The 19,371-nt window shown below is 52.4% G+C and overlaps 1 protein-coding gene across 2 annotated transcripts in view; it reads left to right on the forward strand.

Annotated features, from left to right (window-relative positions):
- The window catches only part of LOC144120682 (uncharacterized), a 202,502-nt gene that overhangs the window by 95,720 nt on the left and 87,411 nt on the right, over nucleotides 1-19,371 (forward strand). The window contains exons 3-4 of one of the 2 annotated variants that reach the window (XM_077653317.1): nucleotides 189-248; nucleotides 15,360-15,474. In XM_077653317.1, coding sequence (XP_077509443.1) covers nucleotides 189-248; nucleotides 15,360-15,474 — 175 coding nt within the window. Of the gene's footprint in view, nucleotides 1-188; nucleotides 290-15,359; nucleotides 15,475-19,371 lie in introns of those variants that run through there. The other variant, XM_077653318.1, reaches the window with a different exon arrangement.

A 19,371-nucleotide genomic window follows, 5' to 3' on the forward strand; every position in this document is an offset into this window, starting at 1 on the left:
TACAAGGAATCTGCACACAAGTGACCGGCCAGATTTTCCTAAAAGTTACATCTTGCAACACGGGTTGCTTGTTGCGCAAGTTGCAATCGCGGGTGTTTCGTAGCGTTGCGGTGTGTTCGGTCCTGAAGCTGGTCGTCTAAGTGGGACATCACCGATCTGATCCGTGGCGTGTCCTTTTCCCCGCGCAGGATTACGAGGCCTGGGCTCCGCTGGCCGGCGACAACGCCCTCCTCTCTCTACGCGCTCAGGTGGGTGCTGCATGGCTCGCTGCTGCCGAACTTCGGGAGCAGTAAGTAAGCCTCCTTGCGAACCTAAGCTGGCGATTCTTACCTTTTTTTTTTGCATTGCGTTAGCACTCGCACCATCATTGAACTAGCTCACGAGTCGGTGTGAACTTCGCGAGATTTCCTATGAAGAAGGGATAAAACACGCTGGCGAATGTAAGGAGTAAAATTTTCTGCCATGCGCAGGCCAGGTTATAAGTTGATCCCCTCAGGTGCGTTCTGATGCTGAATCAGTTAGGCTGTGGCCTTAGCCTCCTTAATGCGTTTCCTACTCTGGGCTCTTCCATGGCCGCAACAGGGACTCGCGGCACTCCTGGCGATGAGCAACACATATCAAGATGACGAGAGAAGCGCTATATAGGAAAGAAGCTTCCCTGAAGCGGTTTTTGATTATTTTTACGCGATAGCGTTAAAAGCCTAGTTACGCAGAAAATCCGGCGTCGGCGGAGTTCCCGGGTTCGAACCCGACCGCGGCGGCTGCGTTTTTATGGAGGAAAAAACGCTAAGGCGCCCGTGTGCTGTGCGATGTCAGTGCACGTTAAAGATCCCCAGGTGGTCGAAATTATTCCGGAGCCCTCCACTACGGCACCTCTTCTTCCTTTCTTCTTTCACTCCCTCCTTTATTCCTTCCCTTACGGCGCGGTTCAGGTGTCCAACGATATATGAGACAGATACTGCGCCATTTCATTTCCACCAAAAACCAATTATTATTATTATTTGTGAGCGAAAAACAGGGTGGCCCAGGTGCCCACCCGCCGGAGAAGCAACCTGGGCAGGCCACCAAGGTCACGTGACCTTTCGGCGTCATCGCAACCTGCCCATCGGATAGTGAGCAAACTGCCCACCGTGGCAGGTGGCTGTTAAATTAATGATCGATCGCGAGAGGTCGCTCGGGAAGAGAAGCCTGTGTCGCACAAGCCTCAGCGGTGGCAGTGCCTTCCATCGCAGGGCCTTCGCTTAACCTCTGCACCACTGTACCAGGAGTGGTATGAGGACTCCCAGGGATCTATGAATGTAAAGTTGAGAATGACCAATTTCGCATATCTCATTTCGTTAACTCATTAACGCTATCGCGTCATATCTTTAAGGCGGAGCTTAAGTGCGTCTCCAAGTTTTTTTCGCGTCTCCAGATGTTAGCGCGTGGGCTCCGGAACATGGCCCCAGTCACCGTGCCTTAGCGGCCGTACAAAGGCTCCTTTGCGAGTTGTCGCTGTCTTTGCCTGCGAGTTGCGACGCTGGCGTACTCTACAGGTCGGCGACACCGCACGTGGCAAACTGATAATCGTCCTAACCTGTCGTCCAATCGTCCAATGACGCGCTTGGCGACTTCCTGCTAGCTTCGACTTTTCCAGCTCTGCTGGGCTGTAATGGTTAAAACGATGCTGCGCAGTACCATGGCCCATGCCGACTCGTACGACACGTTGATCTAGCGGTGCATTAAAAAGTACTTATAGCTTGCCCCTGGTCCCCTTTCTTTTTTTTTTTTTTTTCAGTGGCGATGAACTTCCTCGAAGGCGCTGCAATTAGCTAATCTGACGTACAGCCAGTGACAACCATTTTTCCTCGTTATCACACGAGCATAACGTGCCATCCTGTGACCCTTTCCTTTTCTGGTTTATTCTTTTCCTTCGTCCTTCCCCTGCTGCCTCCGGGCCACTTCCTTATCTGTAGTCCCCATGCGTGCAAAGTACGTAACGTGCTGGAGGCTGCAAATAACGAGTTAAAAAGCGAGGAAAGTGCAGAGGTAGATGTCTGGCTGTCATCGAAGGAATTCCTCTCTTTTGTCACTTTGTTTCCTTGTGGCACTGCAGATGCTCGGGGCGCACCTCTCGGAGTTGTAGGTCAGTCGCTTCCATGTCCTCTAATAGGCGGATGCTCTGGGCTCTGCCGCTTTCCTTGCCCGCGAGCACTGCTTCTTACGAGCCAGTGAAGCGCACAGGGCAGCAGCCTAGCCGCGGTCACAGCGTCTTAGTCGGTTGGCTTGTGCGTGGAGTTTGTCTGCCGGATTGACCTCATTGGGAAGCCCGGTTCCATCGCCTCATACCCAAACGCATCCTGTGCCTCCCTTCCTGCTGGATGTCGCCGACTTCTAGGTTATAATAACATCCAACTGGCTATACCTTCCTCTGCATCTTCCCTGAGCGAAAAAAAATCGAACAGTAAAAAGATAGCATAAGGTTAATGTTGCAAGCATTGCACGTGGTACTGAAGGCAAAACGAGTGGAGTTGCTGCAGCCAGAAATTCGAAATTGCACAACCATTTCGTACTCGCATAATTTCTAACACATAATACTCGATACTTAGTTGCAAGAAGGTGCACTAACTTACGCATGCACGCACACTTACACATAAACGCACTGTCTTACTCATTCTCGCTCGCTCACTCACTACGCTTACTCACTCACGCACTCACTCTCACTCACTCACTACGCTCACTCACTCACTTGGCTCACTCACTCCGCTCACTCACTCATTCTCTTACTCACTCACTCACTCCGCTCACTCACTCACTCACTACGCTCACTCACTCACTCACTCACTCACTACGCTCACTCACTCACTTCGCTCACTCACTCCGCTCGCTCACTCACTCATTCACTCACTCACTCACTCACTACGCTAACTCACTCCGCTCACTCACTCCGCTCGCTCACTCACTCATTCACTCACTCACTCACTCACTCACTCACTCACTACGCTAACTCACTCCGCTCACTCACTCACCCACTCAGCAACTCATACACTCACTCACTCACTCACTCACTCACTCACTCACTCACTCACTCACTCACTCACTCACTCACTCACTCACTCACTCACTCACTCACTCACTCACTCACTTCGCTCACTCACTCACTAACGCACGCACGCACGGACATGGCACGCTCTTGGCCAGTAAGGATCCCTCGACCGACACCTTGGATAATCGTTGCACGACACTAAAGTATGTGGGTCTATTAAGGTTCACGCTTTGTAGCCAATGCGCCTGTCATGTAGTGGTTTATCAAGAAAGCTATCTTAGTTCACCAATGCATCAGCCAATGATAGGCCGTTCTTGCGTGGGAGCAGCGGAGATATTTCCAGCTTCACACCATGTCTAGCTTCCTTAACTTCTGGCATGCCACATTTGTAAATGTTGAGCGAGAGAAATAAAGATTTCATTGCATGTAACTAAGAAAAACTTCACTGCCGCCCCACAGGTCACAGTATTGAGGGCATAGTTGACCGCGACATCCCAACATATTCGAAACGAACAACAGTTTTTTTCGAACACACCGAAAGGAAGACAATATTCAGGTTACTCTATTCACGTGACACAAGCTAGGTAAGGTAGTAGTCAGTTATGTAGAAGCGCAATTTGTGTGGCATGTGCCTTTCAACATAATTCGCTGTTCTAAATCCGTCATCGCACATTTTTCTCTGCGCATGCACGTGACCCGCAAAAGATGAACTCACCCGAACTGTGCCCATACGCGTTAGTTGCGCATCAGTCAAGGGTTACCTTAAAGCTGCAACAAGAAGCCTACAGCTGTGTGTGTCCACCCTCCCTGGCAGAAAGTGTCCAACACTGGGAGAAGTAGACGCTTCCATTTATTTCATTTAATTACACGGGCCGTTCACAAAACGAAAAATGGATGAAGAGCCGCAGTCGGCGACTGCGGCGGCGCTTTGACGTAAGCTTCGAGGCCACCCTCATCAGGCGCAGTGTGAGAAAGGGGTCCCCTTGACAAACGGTGCCCGCTGTCTCTTCCAATGTTCCGGGGACCGCTCCCAACATGGCGGCCTGCCCCTTGTCGTCGTTTCTGGGGCGTACCGCCCACTAGGTGGCCGCCGAGCAATTGTGCCGCCGTGCCAGGCGAGATACACCGTCGACGTCTCCGACCGAGGCGCCAGCGAGCTCGCCGGGGTGCCACGCGCGTTTTAGTCCCGGTGGCGCTGGCGCCAAACAGCCCCCCCCCCCCCCCCCCCCCCCCATCATCCTGTTTCATCGCTTGGCTAGTTTGTGTTTCTCGCCCTAGTCTCACTGTTTTCACGCGTTGGGGCACAGGATGCGGCATTTTTATTCTTATTCTTTTTGAAGCCTCACTATAAATTTATGGCCCGCCGTGGTGGCTCAGTGGTTAAGGCGCTCGGCTGCTGGCCCGAAAGACGCGGGTTCGATCCTGGCCGCGGCGGTCGAATATCGATGGAGGCGAAATTCTAGAGCCCCGTGTGCTGTGCGATGTCAGTGCACGTTAAAGAACCCCAGGTGGTCGAAATTTCCGGAGCCCTTCACTACGGCGTCCCTCATTGCCTTAGTCGCTTTGGGACGTTAAACCCCCATAAACCAAACCAAACTATAAAGTTATGCTCTGACGTGTTGGCGCATGGTGGCAATTTTTTTTTTCATTTCGGAAAAGTTTACGTCGGTTAGTGAGTCTAAGCAAAAGCAACTTAAATGAGTCTGTGTACGGCTTATGGTGAGCATGAGTGAGTCTTAGTTAGCTAATAATCCGGAAGAGGTTTTGTTGATAAGATAAACACGAAGAAGCCCACTATATATAGGTCCGAACAGCAGAAATACAGTCGACAAGTCTATATCGTCATGCTTGTGAATGAGACGAGGGGTGTGTTTAGCGTGGTGACAGAGCGGCCAGCAGGAGCAGGCGTCTCCACTGCCGACAGCAAAGTGGTTACGCATCGCTGGTTCGCAGGAATTCCTCCAACCAGTGCGCCTGGCCATACGCGTATACTCATTACTAGTTCGCTGCAACTTACCGCATAACTGGCTACTCTACAGCAAGCTCGACTGCGCAGCGTCGCGCGTGATTAATGAAGACGAGCTCAAAAAACTTTCCTCGCTCGGATTGCTAGCTCGCTCGAGCTCAAATCTTGCACAGGCATCGCAGTGTGGTGCGCTGCGCGTTTTGTCAAACGTCGTGTTTGGCGGTGGTGCCTGCTTCGATCTTGCGATACAGAAATAATTGTTGCTCGACGCAGCCTCCGGCGCTGTTCGCTGAGACTCTATGTACTCTAGGTGGGATGCTGTGTGGGCCGCTTTCGGGGGGTTCCAGTGCCCGCGGGCGACGGCGAACTATTATTTCTCTATCGGACGAACTAGCTGAGCGGGTCCGACGTTATGAAAAAGCCACCAGGAAACGCGATCTGCGCGCGAGATTTGAGCGCGGACGGACGATCGGTGCTCAGGCAACAAACCGTTTTAACGCCGTCTCTGGTAATTATGTAAGGTGCGGTCTGCGCAATGGCAGAGTGTGGTGCGGAAAGCGCGATGCAGGAATTGCGGTACGAGTGCGGACGGGTGGTGAAAAAACTCGGCAGCCGGCCTCGCGCGCCCAGTTGGGTCGTAACGAGCTCGCGCGCGACACTTTCCCGGACGCCGGTGGAAGCCGGCGCGGGTGCCTCAACGATCGAGACGAGGCCGCGGAACCATCAGCGGTGATGTTAGTCAGCCCCGGTACAAAAGGCTTGCACGTGGGGTGGTTGTATGCCAGCTGCTGATCGACCAGCCAGCTCTGATGTCGGCACCGGCTGCTGTTGTATACCTGGTACTTTAGGGTGACACTGCAGTGTCGGGGAGTCAGTGTCGACCCTTTACATCGGTGCTGTGGAAGAAAGGATCCTCTCTAGGCAATATATCGGCCATTTGATTCCTCCCTCACTCTCTCCCTCATTCGCTCTCTAACTAACTCACTTAGCCCCAGTCAATCACTCACTCTCCAGATCACTCACTTACTCGCCTATCGATCAATCACTCACTTGCCCAATCAGTCACTTATCTCACTCACTCACTCCCCGAATCAATCGATCCCTAATTCGCTCCCTCTGTCATACATCCAATCAGTGACCCACTCACTTAACTCACTCACTCTCCAAGTCAATCCATCACTCGTTCGTTCACTGAGTCACTTGCACGATCAATCACTCGCTCTCTTACTCACTCAATCACACACTCAATTACATCGCTCATTCAACTAATCAATCAATCAATCAATCAATCAATCAATCAATCAATCAATCAATCAATCATTCGATCGATCGATCGATCAATCAGTCGCTTGTCAAATCCATCACTCACTAACTCAGTGTGGACAGAGATGACAACTGAAACGTCACAAATAGTAGGTTAGCTGCAGTTCTCTCACCTTTCGCCCTGAAATACAGTAGAAAACAGAGTGCACAACCCGGGCAAGTTTTTTGTCAGAGCTATACCATTTACCACTTGGCCGTGGTTCAGTCATTGCCGTAACCTTCCACTGCCTCGGAGGATTTCTTTATTTCCGCGACGAGACGCGGACGTTGCACCCATGATCGTTCCCTCTGGATGGACGCGGCGGCCCAAAGCACCATGTTGATTACCTTGAGGTCGTAGTCCCGGTTCTTGACTGCAGTGGCGAACTTCAGAATTCGGGCAAATGCAAGCGAAGCCCGTGTGCTGACATTACGGCGCAGGTTGCGCTAAGCATCTGTTGTGGTTGCTGAACTGGATCCAAAAACACGTTGCCGGTCACCACGGAGCCTCTCGTCACCCGCGATCCCTCAGTCGAGACGGAGAGCTGCGCCCCCAGCGATTCGCATAAGACCGAAGACGTTTCGGCTCCGCATCTGAACCTTTCGGCTGTGCTAGAAGGTTTTATTCATGGCACAAAACAAGAAATTGTAGTGCTCGTGTTTTCTATTTTGTCAATCGTGGGTGCATTGTCAGTGCGTACTGCAGTACGGGTTTGAAGAAGATAAATAATAGGTCCAAGAGGGGGACCAGTCGGGCCAGTTGGTGCATGACAAGAATTCAAAGCGCTAAGGACGGGACAAGTCCCGTCCTTACTTGTCCCGTCCTTAGCGCTTTGAATTCTTCTAAGTCATAGGTGAACGCCCATCTTCCAAGAAACTCCAAAGTCGGCATGGCGCGCTCTGAAGAGAAGTATAGTTAGCCTTAAAACCACGGATGCTGTTGTTGCTATTCTTTTAATCTCAGATCTAACGTCACGGCTATGACATGGCTATTTGCGAAGTGCCAAGATTTGATTTCTGGTTGAAGAGAAGCCGGGGAAAACGGATATTGGTTAACAGAATGGAATAATCGAGGTAGAAAACGAGGAAGAAAGAAGAAAAAAGGAAGAAGGAATGAAAGGGAAACAGATGGAAATGAAGACCCAAATTGAAAAAAAAAATGTAGCCTTGTTAGGCGCGCACACAAGCAATGTGTCAATCACTAGCTTCCGCAGTGTGCGCATGCGCAAAGGTCACTGGAAAGAAATGCGGACAACAGCGGCAGCCTTCAGCGTGGAGACGGGCACACGTTGCATACCGACCGATCCCAGAGTTGTCGAAAAGACGCCACATCTATCACCGACATTCCTAGCAATAAAGCGACAGTATCTCGGGCATTTCAATGGCCGAGAGGCGCCCGGTCTTGTTCGCATTGCCTCCTCGTCGACACAATGCGCAACAATAAAAGAGAGAAGAAAAAAAAAACGCGATCACCCCATCGACCCTGCAGCCAGGCGACTGCTTTCCCGCACAGAGCGCTCGTTACAGCGACGCGATGTTGATGCGGATACCACGCGCCATAAGCACAGGGCGTGCGCTCAGTGTATCTCTTTGACCCGCGCGCTCGGCTCGCGCAATCATCGCGATTTTTTCGGCCCCCTTTCGAGAGCGTTGTTGGAGCCGCGCTGTGAAGGGCTCGAGCAATGCGGGGAAGCCCAGCCCAGTGTGTTAGTGCTTGACTTTCGAAAAGTGTAGGGGGGGAGGGGGTGGGGAGCTCTATTACGCCGTCGTCGTTCGCGAAGCGTTTCCCAATGACTGTTGCTGCTGCTGCTGTGTGCCGATGTGTGGCCCCCGCGTTGGCCAGCCGGGTCTGCAACGAGTGCCCCACCTCCTCTCCCTTCACCCCCTCCACTCCTCTCCCTTCGTTTCTTCGTTCGAGGCGAAGCCTTGCACCGACGCGCAGCCAGTCGCCCGTGGCCAGCGCGGAACCGGAAATTGGACGCGCCTGCCGCCACCGACGCCGCTGCTCATGCTGCAAGCGCGCTCTCTTTTTTTCTTTTTTTTCTTCTTTCAATCCCTTTGCACCGCTTCTTACTTTCTCTCTCTCACTCACTCTCTCCGTTTACGGTGACTCGCTTTTTTCCTTGAGCCGCTCGTTGCCCCGGGGGAAGGGGGGTTAGTCTTTAAAAAAGCGCGCGGTTCTTCGAGCGGAGTCTGCTCCTTTTCTCCAAGGTTAGTGCGCGGCGCAAGTAGCGCGAGAAGGGTAACGCGACAGGCCGCCGGCGCTCGCCTTCGCTTCACAAGCGAAGCGAAGAGAAGAGAGGGAGGGAAGGGGTGAGAGGAAAAAGAAAATCAAATCGAGGAGTGGTAAGGCGCAACGCGTGACAAGCACGGGCCGAAGCGCTTCGCAAACGCCGAGTATAGGGGCGAGAGGCGTATATGGTTTCGGGGCCTGTTATCCAACTCCCAACAAAATATTACGTACTTTGGCCGTATCGGTACAGTGACCACGCGAGGCGTTTAGGCTCAACTGTTTGTTTACAGCGCTAACTTTTTTCCTGTTCAAATACCCTGCGTGCAAGGGCCGCTAGAGCGCGTGCAGACCGCGTTCCACGAGTGGCAGTATACTAAGTGGTGTGTAGGCAGTGCACGCCACACGGGTGGTGACGTCGCACTGAGGTGATGCCTAGGTGGTGCACGCCGCACGGGTACGACGTCTCGCTGAAGTGATGCCTAGGTGGTGCATGCCGCACGGGTGGTGATGCCCTTTTGGGGTGATGCCATAAGGAGCATGCCGCGCGGGTGATGTCGTCCCGCTCAGGGGATGCATAGGTGGTGCATGCCGCGTGGGTGGTGATGTCACTCTGGGGTGATGCCATGTGGTGCATGCCGCGCGGGTGGTGAGGCTGTGATGGGTCATGCCTAGGCACTGCATGCCGTAGGGGTGGTGTGATGCCGCAGTAATGTGATGCCATCCTCCCCCGCATGGCATACACCACATAGCCACCACCTGATATACTGTCTCTCGTGGACGTTATGCGGCAATACCGCAGCGAGGGTGGTGACTTCCCGCTGGGGTGATGCCAATGTGGTGCATACCACACGGGTAATGATGTCTCGCTGATGTAATGCCTAGATGGTGCATGCCACACAGTTGGTAATGCTGCGCTGGGTCATGCCTAGGCGCTGCATGCCGTAGGGGAGGTGAGCAGCGCCGGTGATGTCACCAATCACGCGGCTTGCGCCACCTAGCCATTACCAGTTATACTGCCACTCGTGGACCTTGTGCGGCATCACCACAGCGCAGCGCGGAGGTGTAAGGTCAAAGACAATATCTCTTTGGTGCCGAATGAAGCGTGCGGTAAGCCTTCCGTTGTCTTCTGATCGCCCTCCCCATTGCCCTCTCGAATAGTTTACATGCTACTGCGTGAGCTGCCACGCTTAAGGAGACCAGGTCTAGATGAGTGGCATTTTCTCACAAGAGTTAAAGGAAAACCGGATAGCTTGGTGGGAGACGCTGTATGTACAAGCGTTCCAACGTCACCGCAGCATCAGTGTACTGTTAAAGTCAGTGCAGCAACCACTCTTTTCTTGGCAGCACATTCCGTAAATTGTCAAGTGCTGAATCACTTTGGAGAATGACTAGCGCCTCTCTTTTTGAGGACTGTGTTGCGCTATACTAATCAGGCTAGGAGGACAGTCATTGATGATGGATGTTCTTTAAAACACTGGCTTTCCTACACATCTCCACAAGGCACACTTTTGAAAATCCATCCGGAAGCCTACACTTTCAAAGAGTTTGTGTGGCCAACTTCGGGCAGTCTTATTTTAACAAAGTGGACTTAGACTCATTTTGGCACCGCCAAGTCCTGCTGTTACATCTGATGCTTCCTGACTGTATTAGAGAAGACCGCGGTACTTGGAACAAACTGACGAACAACAACAAAAATGTCTTCCAGTTGCGCGAGGGCGTTAAGTTGGCGCGTTAAGACTGCGCTGCCCTAGACATGCTTTCTATTCTGAGGTCAATTCAAGATCGAATTTTACGGAACTGGTGAAACGCGAGTGGTGGCTTATTTGAAGGTTATTATAACGCAGCATTTCGTCAACTCGTGCGTTTGGCTCAATGTAGTGCAAGTAAATGCGTTGTCATGCATAAAATAATCAATCATGATACAAAAAGTTTCGTTGTTGAAGTGACGTCCCTGGGTTCATCTGGACCGCGGGTACCGTCGTTTCACAGATGTTTAGATAATGCGCGCCGGTGCCACAGCATTAATTACGTGACAAAAAACGGCTACAGCTCTAGGAAATTAAACTTGCGACCTGCTACTCATCCGCCACGGCACCAAGTTCCCCACAAAGTTCACCATTTCGTTATTCCTATTGAACGTTGCTTAATGCGATGTTCTATCACCAGCCATGCACTCTTGGATCCCTGCTGGTGTTCTTTCTGGATATAGTTTTCCAACCTAATAACCAGTAATGCAAGAGGTACAACGCAGAAGAAAGATGCTATCTCCTTATTATCTGTCCTAAAGAGGAGTTTCTGCGATGTCATGCCAAGTAACGCCAGGCCGAGCATTGCAAGGCATGACGTCATAGCGCCTCCTTCTTAGGACGGATAATTCGGTACTGCCACGGTTCCCTCTGCAATATACAAATATGGCAGCTCAAACAGACTTACTTCTCCCTTTATTTTTTGTGCTGCTTGGAGCTTGTACTGTTTTATTATGTGGAACTAACAAACCACGAGGTATCTAGAAGCTACGATGCGGATCTCTGTGTTTGTCCATCCCATTCTCGCCGCCGCCATTGACGTGTTCCTCGCTAGACAGTGAAAGCATTTTGCTCGTCTTCAGACTTAAAACGCACGCTCCATCAACAATGTTATCTCCTCCGATCACACAGTACTTCAAAGACGTGTGCAGCACACACAGTAGCGACGGCGAGGTCTTAATAGCGTTGTTGGATGCATCGCAAGCAGAAATCAAACTGTGCGCTGCGGTGAATAAGTTGGACGGTCTCCTCTGGTGCAAGTACCGCCGTGGCGGGAAGCAGATAAATAAAGGCCGATATGGAACAGTTCCGGTCTTAGAATCTAGCAGTCGATTGGTTGGTTTCCATCAGCGGTGTTTGTGTTTCGCCACAGGAATGCCGACGAGTCGTTTCCGACAGAGGCTGCGTAACGGCCACCTGATGCGCTGCCAGAGGTTTGCTGGAAGCTGGCCGGCGCCCCATCGGAGCCCGCAATGACTAAAGATGCTTTGCGGCCGGCCGACTTTCCCCGTTATCTCTGGCGGCGCTGACGTAATCCTCGGCGCGGTTCCGGGCGAAGAATCGGTTCCCGCTGCCCTTTTGCGCGGCGAGCATCCGTGCCCGTAACGTGGTGGCACTCTCCCGGACCACGCGCGGTGGCCCTGGGGCGGCGGCGGCGGTGAGCGACGTGGTTTTCGGCTGAAGCCGAAGCTTTGTCGCGAGCGATGCGTATCGGCGCGAGGAGCGCGCGGTGCCGAACCGATACGGCGCGTCCTTCGGGCCGCCCTTTGTTCCGCTCGACAATGGCCGCGCGCGTCGCGTGCGGCTCGCGTGGCGGACAATGGAAGGGGGCGACTTTTTAAACTGGGCCACGTTGCGTCAAGCCGCACACGCGCGAGGAGGGGGGGGGGGGGGGGGGGGTAGCGGCCACTTTCGCGCGGCCCGCGCCTCGAAGAAAAAACTGGGCCGGTCGGCCGGACCCGGGCCTCGCGCGCGCCTCCGCCCTTGGCGGCCTCCCCTAATGACCCACCACCCCCTTCGTCCCACCGCTGTGCCCGGGGCGGTGTGTGTGGACGACGGCGACGTGCGACACGGGAGCCGCGGTCACCTTGCGCGAGCACGCCCGCGTTAAACCGGTGAATCTCGGGCTGCATGCCACCGCGCCCAACATCGCCGAGGAAGTCCGGTTTTTACCATGTCCCGACACGCCGGCCGATGCCTCTGGCTTCCGTTCTAGTGGGCTTTTTTTTTTCAGTTTTCGAAAGCTGCTAAGCCAGAAAATATCCTGAAAAGATGGAAAGTCACTGTGTCTAATACATTGCCGCTCCCCCTGTAACCTCTTGTTCAACGTCTCCCGCATGGTAGCGCTATTTGCGATTAATCTTGTACCATTGCCAGAAAATGACCTGAAAAGATGGACCGCCACTGGGTCTAATACATTGCTGCTTCCCTATGTAACCTCTTGTTCAATGTCTCCCGTATGCATTGAATCTTCTATTGCAATCAGTTCACGTCAACACATTGGTTCATCGCATAATTGGCCAAGTCGATTCTCATAGGGATTCATGTAGCAATGGCACATCGCTGAACTGGGGCCGCATTTTGTAACGACTCTTCTCTCAATTCTTTTTTTATCTTAATGCTATTCGTCAGATTTGGCTTCTAAAGCGCAGCCTGAGAATGACAACTGTGTCTATATAGTTATGAACTGTGGCGTCTCAGGTGTAGCCACCAGCGGTAGAGGGGAAAAAAAGCAATAAGAAAAATAATTTAAATGGCCGTCCCTGGTTATGGAATACTGAGAAGGGCAATCACCTCAACCTTGGTGTTCACCTCTGTCGTATTCGGCGGAGACCTGATTTCTCCTCCACTCCTGAGCAAGTGACGAGCGCGTAGAACGGATTCGGGAAATGCTCGCACTACTGATCCGGAGTTCCCGGGTTCGAACCCGACCGCGGCGGCTGCGTTTTTATGGAGGAAAAACGCTAAGGCACCCGTGTGCTGTGCGATGTCAGTGCACGTTAAAGATCCCCAGGTGGTCGAAATTATTCCGGAGCCCTCCACTACGGCACCTCCTTCTTCCTTTCTTCTTTTACTCCCTCCCTTATCCCTTCCGTTGCGGCGCGGTTCACGTGTCCAACGATATATGAGACAGATATTGCGCCATTTCCTTTCCCCAAAAAACCAATTATTATTATTATTATTATTATTATGCTCGCACCATTCTAGCCTTCGACTCGGAATGCACACAGCGTTAACGTGTTCTCCGAAGTGAACAACGAATTGGTTAAGAGCTCTCAACAAGGCCAGAGTGAGAAAAAGTGCCAAAGAGAGAATGACGTATCCACGTGACACAGAAACCGCGCTCATCGTCAATATAAGTCCGTCACGGCGTTGTTCTGGAACTTACACAGGAGTCTTTCTGTATGCCCAGAACAAATGGAATTCATAAAGTTTTTAGAACTTCCATTTTTCCATTAAAAAAGTACAGGCCTGCTTGTACCTGGGTCCAAATATTTTTTAGTTTATTTCGGGAAATTGCTTCAGCATTAGCGAGATGTCATGTAATAGCATTTTTTAGCGCGTACGTCAGCAGCACAGTTTGTAATACGGTAGGAATGGACAGGTTCTCAGAAACGCGGCGACATCTTTAAGAGGATATGCGCATAATGTAGCTTGTCATCGTGCGTGCGTCATAAACATCATATTTTGCACATCCCGTTAGAGGAAACTACGACACCCCAATAGGCAAAAGCGAACGTCGAAGGTGCCCTTCGGAACACGCCCTTTGTGGAAGTGAATCCGTATCGGCAAAATCTGGAAAGGCGCGGCGATACATTTACGAGCTCGGGACGGTGGCATCTTCCATGAGGAGTGCTTGCAATGGCGTAGTGTGTGGTGTTTGGGGGGAAGGCCGGCACTTGTCAGGCTAACTCCAGGAGCGCTGCAGTTTTTAAGGTTGTAAGAATTGAGCGAAGCTCATAGGCGGACTTCTCCACTGGGGAAGAATATTTTTAGGCGCTGACACTCCACCCGACGGCGCGGCCATATCTTGTTCGCCACTCCTTGGGCTTCTTTTGAACGCGGATAGATGGCGCTACACGATGTAGGCTTGTCAGTTCTCCAAGCTGCGGCGGCCGTACTGCAGGTGTTGCGGGATAGTTGCGCACCGTGGCGTGTACGTGTGTTTGGTTAAGTGCGACAAGGCGCAGTAGGATTGAACCTACTGCCGACACCGAGCCACTTTACACTACTTCGTGTTCTACTTGCTGGGACTGCATGGGCGCAACAGCAGCGAGGACGAAGCCCTGGGGTCCTTCTGAGCTCGTTATCGAAATACATTCATTCCAAGGTTTATTCGTCCAACCGCACGAGTGCCGAGAGCATGGTTAACTATACCGCCTCTTAAAGACATTTGGGTGAAAGAACCTACGCGAACATTCAAACATAGCTTGAGCAGTGTAATGAGCCGACGCTGTGACGAGATGAGCCTCGCCGTGCAGAGAACGTGGTTATATAGGCGACCCGTGTTCTTTATTGCGCAAAGAAATCTCAAGGGGGGTTCCGCATTTCGCCTGCATCTCAGACACTGCCTCCGAAGCCGAGAATCGGACCCGCGCTCGCGTGCTCGGTAGAAGAACGTGGCGCAGCTACGCTCGGTCACCGGGACCGAAAAGAAACCGTGAGTGCAGAAGCCTGCGCATCCATACAAGTTAGTTAAATGGCACGTTCCCCTTTCCTTTAGTCCCGTTAAGCTACGATCAGTCTTTGTAGTCTGGAATGCACAATTAGTCTTAGGACATACGCTTCCAAGCTTTGCTGCTTTTTTGATCGAGGTAGGTAAACTCTTTTATTGCGCCCAAAAACAGGGGACCAGTCAAAGGACCGGTTGCGCTGACTTAGAGGAGGTCGGCGGGGATCCTTTGGGATGCCGCGGCCTCCACCGCGCGCTGGATAAGCCAGCGTTGGTCTGCTGGCTTGGAAGTACACAGGAGAGACTCCCACGTCTCTGGGGTGTTTGCGTTGTCTGTGTTGTAATGTGTACAAGTCCACACCATGTGTATGAGTGTGGCCGGAGTTGAGCAGTGTTTACACATGGGGGCTATCTGTTCCGGAAAGATCCTGCTGTATAAGAGGGGGTGTGGGAAGCTGCCAGTTTGTAGTTTGCGCCATTGGACGGCCTCGCGTCTTGTTAGATCGCGGTGTGCGGGAGGATATGTGCACCTTTGGAGTCGGTAGTGCTGGAGTATGTACTTGGCGAATGTCAGATATCTGTTCTGGACCTTGGAGAAGGGTTGACAGAACGGTCTGGTTCGCTATGTGGCGCAGGTGTTCCTGGAGCTGAGCCGGGGCTCAGCTGGTGGCCGCCAGGAGCTTCGGCTTGCCTGCCTCGAGTCCCTGGAACCGCCACCCAGCACGCCGCTGTCCCACACGTCCGCCAACGGTGAGTATTGTGCACCGCCATTTCCCCTTCTTAACGGCTATACTCTGCCCACCGTGCGATAGACACTCCCCCCGTGCCGTGAGGGAAGGGACGAAGCATGCAGAGCAAGAAGGACGGGAAATATAGCCGCCCTAGTGGATGGCTCTAGATAAATTTCGACTACCTCTGGTTCTTTACTGGGCTCTGACATCGTACAGTACACGGGCGTGTTGCATTTTGCCTCCATAGAAATGCGGCCGCCGCGGCCGGGATAGCAGCCGAGCGACCTAACCTTGAGAGAAGGGATGCAGGGAGGCAAAAAGTGGAGAGACAAATAAAAGCTTTGGCGTTATGAAGGGCTTTGCCGGGAGGTGCAGAACAGAGGAAAAAAATGGCCAGGCTTAGCTTGGTTAAGCCAAGAATGCGTTGCATATTGCGCGGTCTGGGTATAAGACTGTCCCGGCGAAGGAGCGCAGCTCTTTTATACATATGCCGTGACGTCAATCATAGCGCAGTGCTTCTAGCGGGAGGAGCGGGAGTCAGGTGGTGGCTGCGGCCGCGCGCGACCGCGCGAGTTGGGGCCCAGCTTTTCCTCCGGCTGTCGTGACGTCACGTCACGTGGTTGCGCTAAAGGTCAATGGTGGCTGCCCGGCCGCGCCCAAGGGCTGAACTGAGTGATTGCTATATGCAACGCGTAAAAAATCTCATGGTGCTATCAATATATGGGGATTCGGAGCAAACTTGTACGATCGGTCTCACATGTACACGCTATAATCGCGCTGTTTAACCGCGATGAACCTATTAAGCCGCGAAGACACCGGCTGAACGAAGCAAACAAACAAACAAACAAACAAACATTTTAAACACCAGAACGTTGAACTTGCTGAGCAGCTTGTTCGAGAAGGCCAGCGACGATGTGCTCAATGGTCAGAGTAGAGCATACGGTATGTCCGGATTTTCCTGTCACTGTACGCAGTCACTGTACGCAGCAGTTTTAGAATCATCCGTAACACTTTTCCCTGTCATCGCGTCGGCCTATTACAGAGAAACTTTCCCGTTTTCTCTGCCGTACGAAGAACCTCTTCCTGTGACAAACGCCGTGGGGTGGTGTTTTTCTCGAGCTCACACTTTCTGGTCTCCGTTACATGCGCACTAAGCGAAGCGCCAAGGCCCATTTCACGCTGCCTTTCAAGCGTACACCGTTCTCTGGAATCGCACCCGTGACCCCGCAATCTGCCACCGAAAGCCCTTCGAGCTACTTACTACTCCAGCTCGGCACGCGCGGTACTTCTTCCGCAAGGCGCCCCCCCCCCCCCCCCCCCCCCCTCCCCCCCGCCCGTCAGATGACGGCTGTTCTCGGGCCCCGAAGTGCTGGCAGCGCCGAGCGGAGTCCGTGGAACGCGCGTTTCATTTTCTTTTCTTTTTTCGCTATTTCCGCGACTCCGCGTCCAAGCCGAAGAGAGGCAACGCGGCTCTCGCTAACGTTCACGCTTGGCCGATCGCAGTCGTTGTCCTTCGCGTGGCGGCGCGCGCAAACCTTCTCTCCCTCCTTGAAGTCCAACCCACCGAGCGGACGGCTGTTGGAATCCCCACCGGAGACCGTTGGGACCGACGAGTATATATACACACACACACCGTGCAGGGTGGTGGTGGTGGTGGGGGGGGGGGCGTTGTCTTTTGCATTTCTGTAACAACAGAATAGCATGGGCGCGTGCGCCAAATCATGATGTGCACATGGAGGAGTACATAAGCGTCTCTTTGTGTGTACGCTGCGATATACACAGAATTGTATACTCGGCGTATACACATTTTAATGAATGCATATTCATTGAATACACACGCGCACTTAGGTGTACACAGGGGCGTCGTGCCACGGACAGGTGTGGCTCGAAGCGCGACGAGAGAGGTGAGGATGTTCACACCGACGTAGGGCGAGCTTGTCGAAGTATAGACTTTGGAATGATAAGCGTATGAGGGACCGTCCTCGAGGTAAGTGGCGTATGTGTTGGTGTAGTATGTCGTAACATGAAATTCTCCAACGCTACGCTGGAAGCCCTGCGGCTTAGGAAATATCTGGGACGGAAGTGAGCGTTGCTGAGTGTGCGCAATCCTTGTTTGTGTGATCCAGCTGAGGCTGGGAAAGCAACCGCTGTCGCTTCCTCGGCAAGGAAAAAGTGTCGGAGAGGGTCGTGTCGTAGTCGACGCGTTTGATTAGCTGATAATCGGTGCCAAAGACTCGAGAATGACTTCCCAAATTTAGAAACGTCCGCTTCGCATGTTCACACTGCTTCCGGTAGTCCTAACACCGCATAGCATGCGCGAGACTGGTGCACATCCCAGCTTTCTACACGTACGACGTGCGAAAGAGTTTTCCCTCACGACAAGCTCGGCTACCCCACACTTTCGATTTGCAAGGCCTAGCGTGTAATACCGCGGGCCAAGCTCCTCCCAAACGATCGAGATTTTGCGTGGCGAGACGAGAAGACGCGATGTGAGTGAAAGATATCCGGCCTGTCCCTTTCCGCATTTGCATTTGCATTCGGTGAATACTGGTAACATCGCAGTCGCACGATGACGTCTCCGAATAGTTTGGCATTAATTCCCGTTCGGTCTCCCCGACCGCACCCGAGGGCGGCCGCAAGATAATATCACTCCTTCCGCGCAGCCAAGAACGAAATTGCGGGCCCCAGCCGAGAGTCGCCATGTATACAATCGCCAACGGACTACGCCAAGAAACAAAGACCAAGCAAAGCGTAGCTGCAGAAGCACAAGTACAGGAACGAACAAGACTGGCCCGAGGCCTCCTCTTAACCAAAGCAGCCCTGCGACTAATCCCCGTTTTGTGGCCTGGGAAAAAGGCAGCGCTCTGGCCGTTCTTAGAATCTCCGACTGCATTGTCACTGCACTGCGAGACGAGGACAGGAGGCGCTTCGTTCAACCATTCAAGGGCGATGCTGGGAATGAGCTCATCGGGAGAAATTTCAGACAGCGCCGCACCGCGGCGGCTCGCTCATTTAGTCGGTGCTGCTTCTGTTGCGCTCTTCAAGGAGCGATTCATTCACGGAGCACGAGCAAAAAAAAAAATCGTTACCAGGATACTCCAGATTATATCTTATCCCACGCAGGCGGAGTAAACTGACGCATGACATGGCGGAAAGCGTGGAAGTGGCCGTTTATTAAGTTTCGCAAAATTACACCCTCGATTTCAGTGGCGACATCTATTAAGGATATTCTTCTTCCTTAATAATAATAATTGGTTTTTGGGGAAAGGAAATGGCGCAGTATCTGTCTCATATATCGTTGGACACCTGAACCGCGCCGTAAGGGAAGGGATAAAGGAGGGAGTTAAAGAAGAAAGGAAGAATAGGTGCCGTAGTGGAGGGCTCCGGAATAATTTCGACCACCTGGGGATCTTTAACGTGCACAGACATCGCACAGCACACGGGCGCCTTAGCGTTTTTCCTCCATGGCGCCCGTGTGCTGTGCGATGTCAGTGCACGTTAAAGATCCCCAGGTGGTCGAAATTCCATTTCTTATTTCATGGTCTTATATATTATAGCATAGTCTTATTTCTATTTGCAGTGCGCGCTCCGTCAGTAGCGCACACCAAACACGATTATGACTAAGTGGGAGTAAAAACAGGGTAAGCGATAATCTACCCCACAGCGCTAGAGGACAGTTTACTATCTTTTAACTTCTTTCTGTTTAGAGTGTATACGCTCTTCGCAGCTCATTACTTCTTGTGAAGTTGTGTTATGAAAGCGACGTTTCGTTACTGCAAGTGGCATTTCTTTTGTTATGCCACAAATGATAAAAAGAAAGAGAAAGATGGGATCGGTGGCGCACCGCTTTGAAATGGAAAGGTGGGAAGTTTGGCGCCCAGCACGACCACCTGTGCATAATTTTCTCGACGCTCCA

Source organism: Amblyomma americanum, chromosome 2, assembly GCF_052857255.1.
Source record: "Amblyomma americanum isolate KBUSLIRL-KWMA chromosome 2, ASM5285725v1, whole genome shotgun sequence".
In the NCBI taxonomy this organism is placed as follows: domain Eukaryota; kingdom Metazoa; phylum Arthropoda; class Arachnida; order Ixodida; family Ixodidae; genus Amblyomma; species Amblyomma americanum.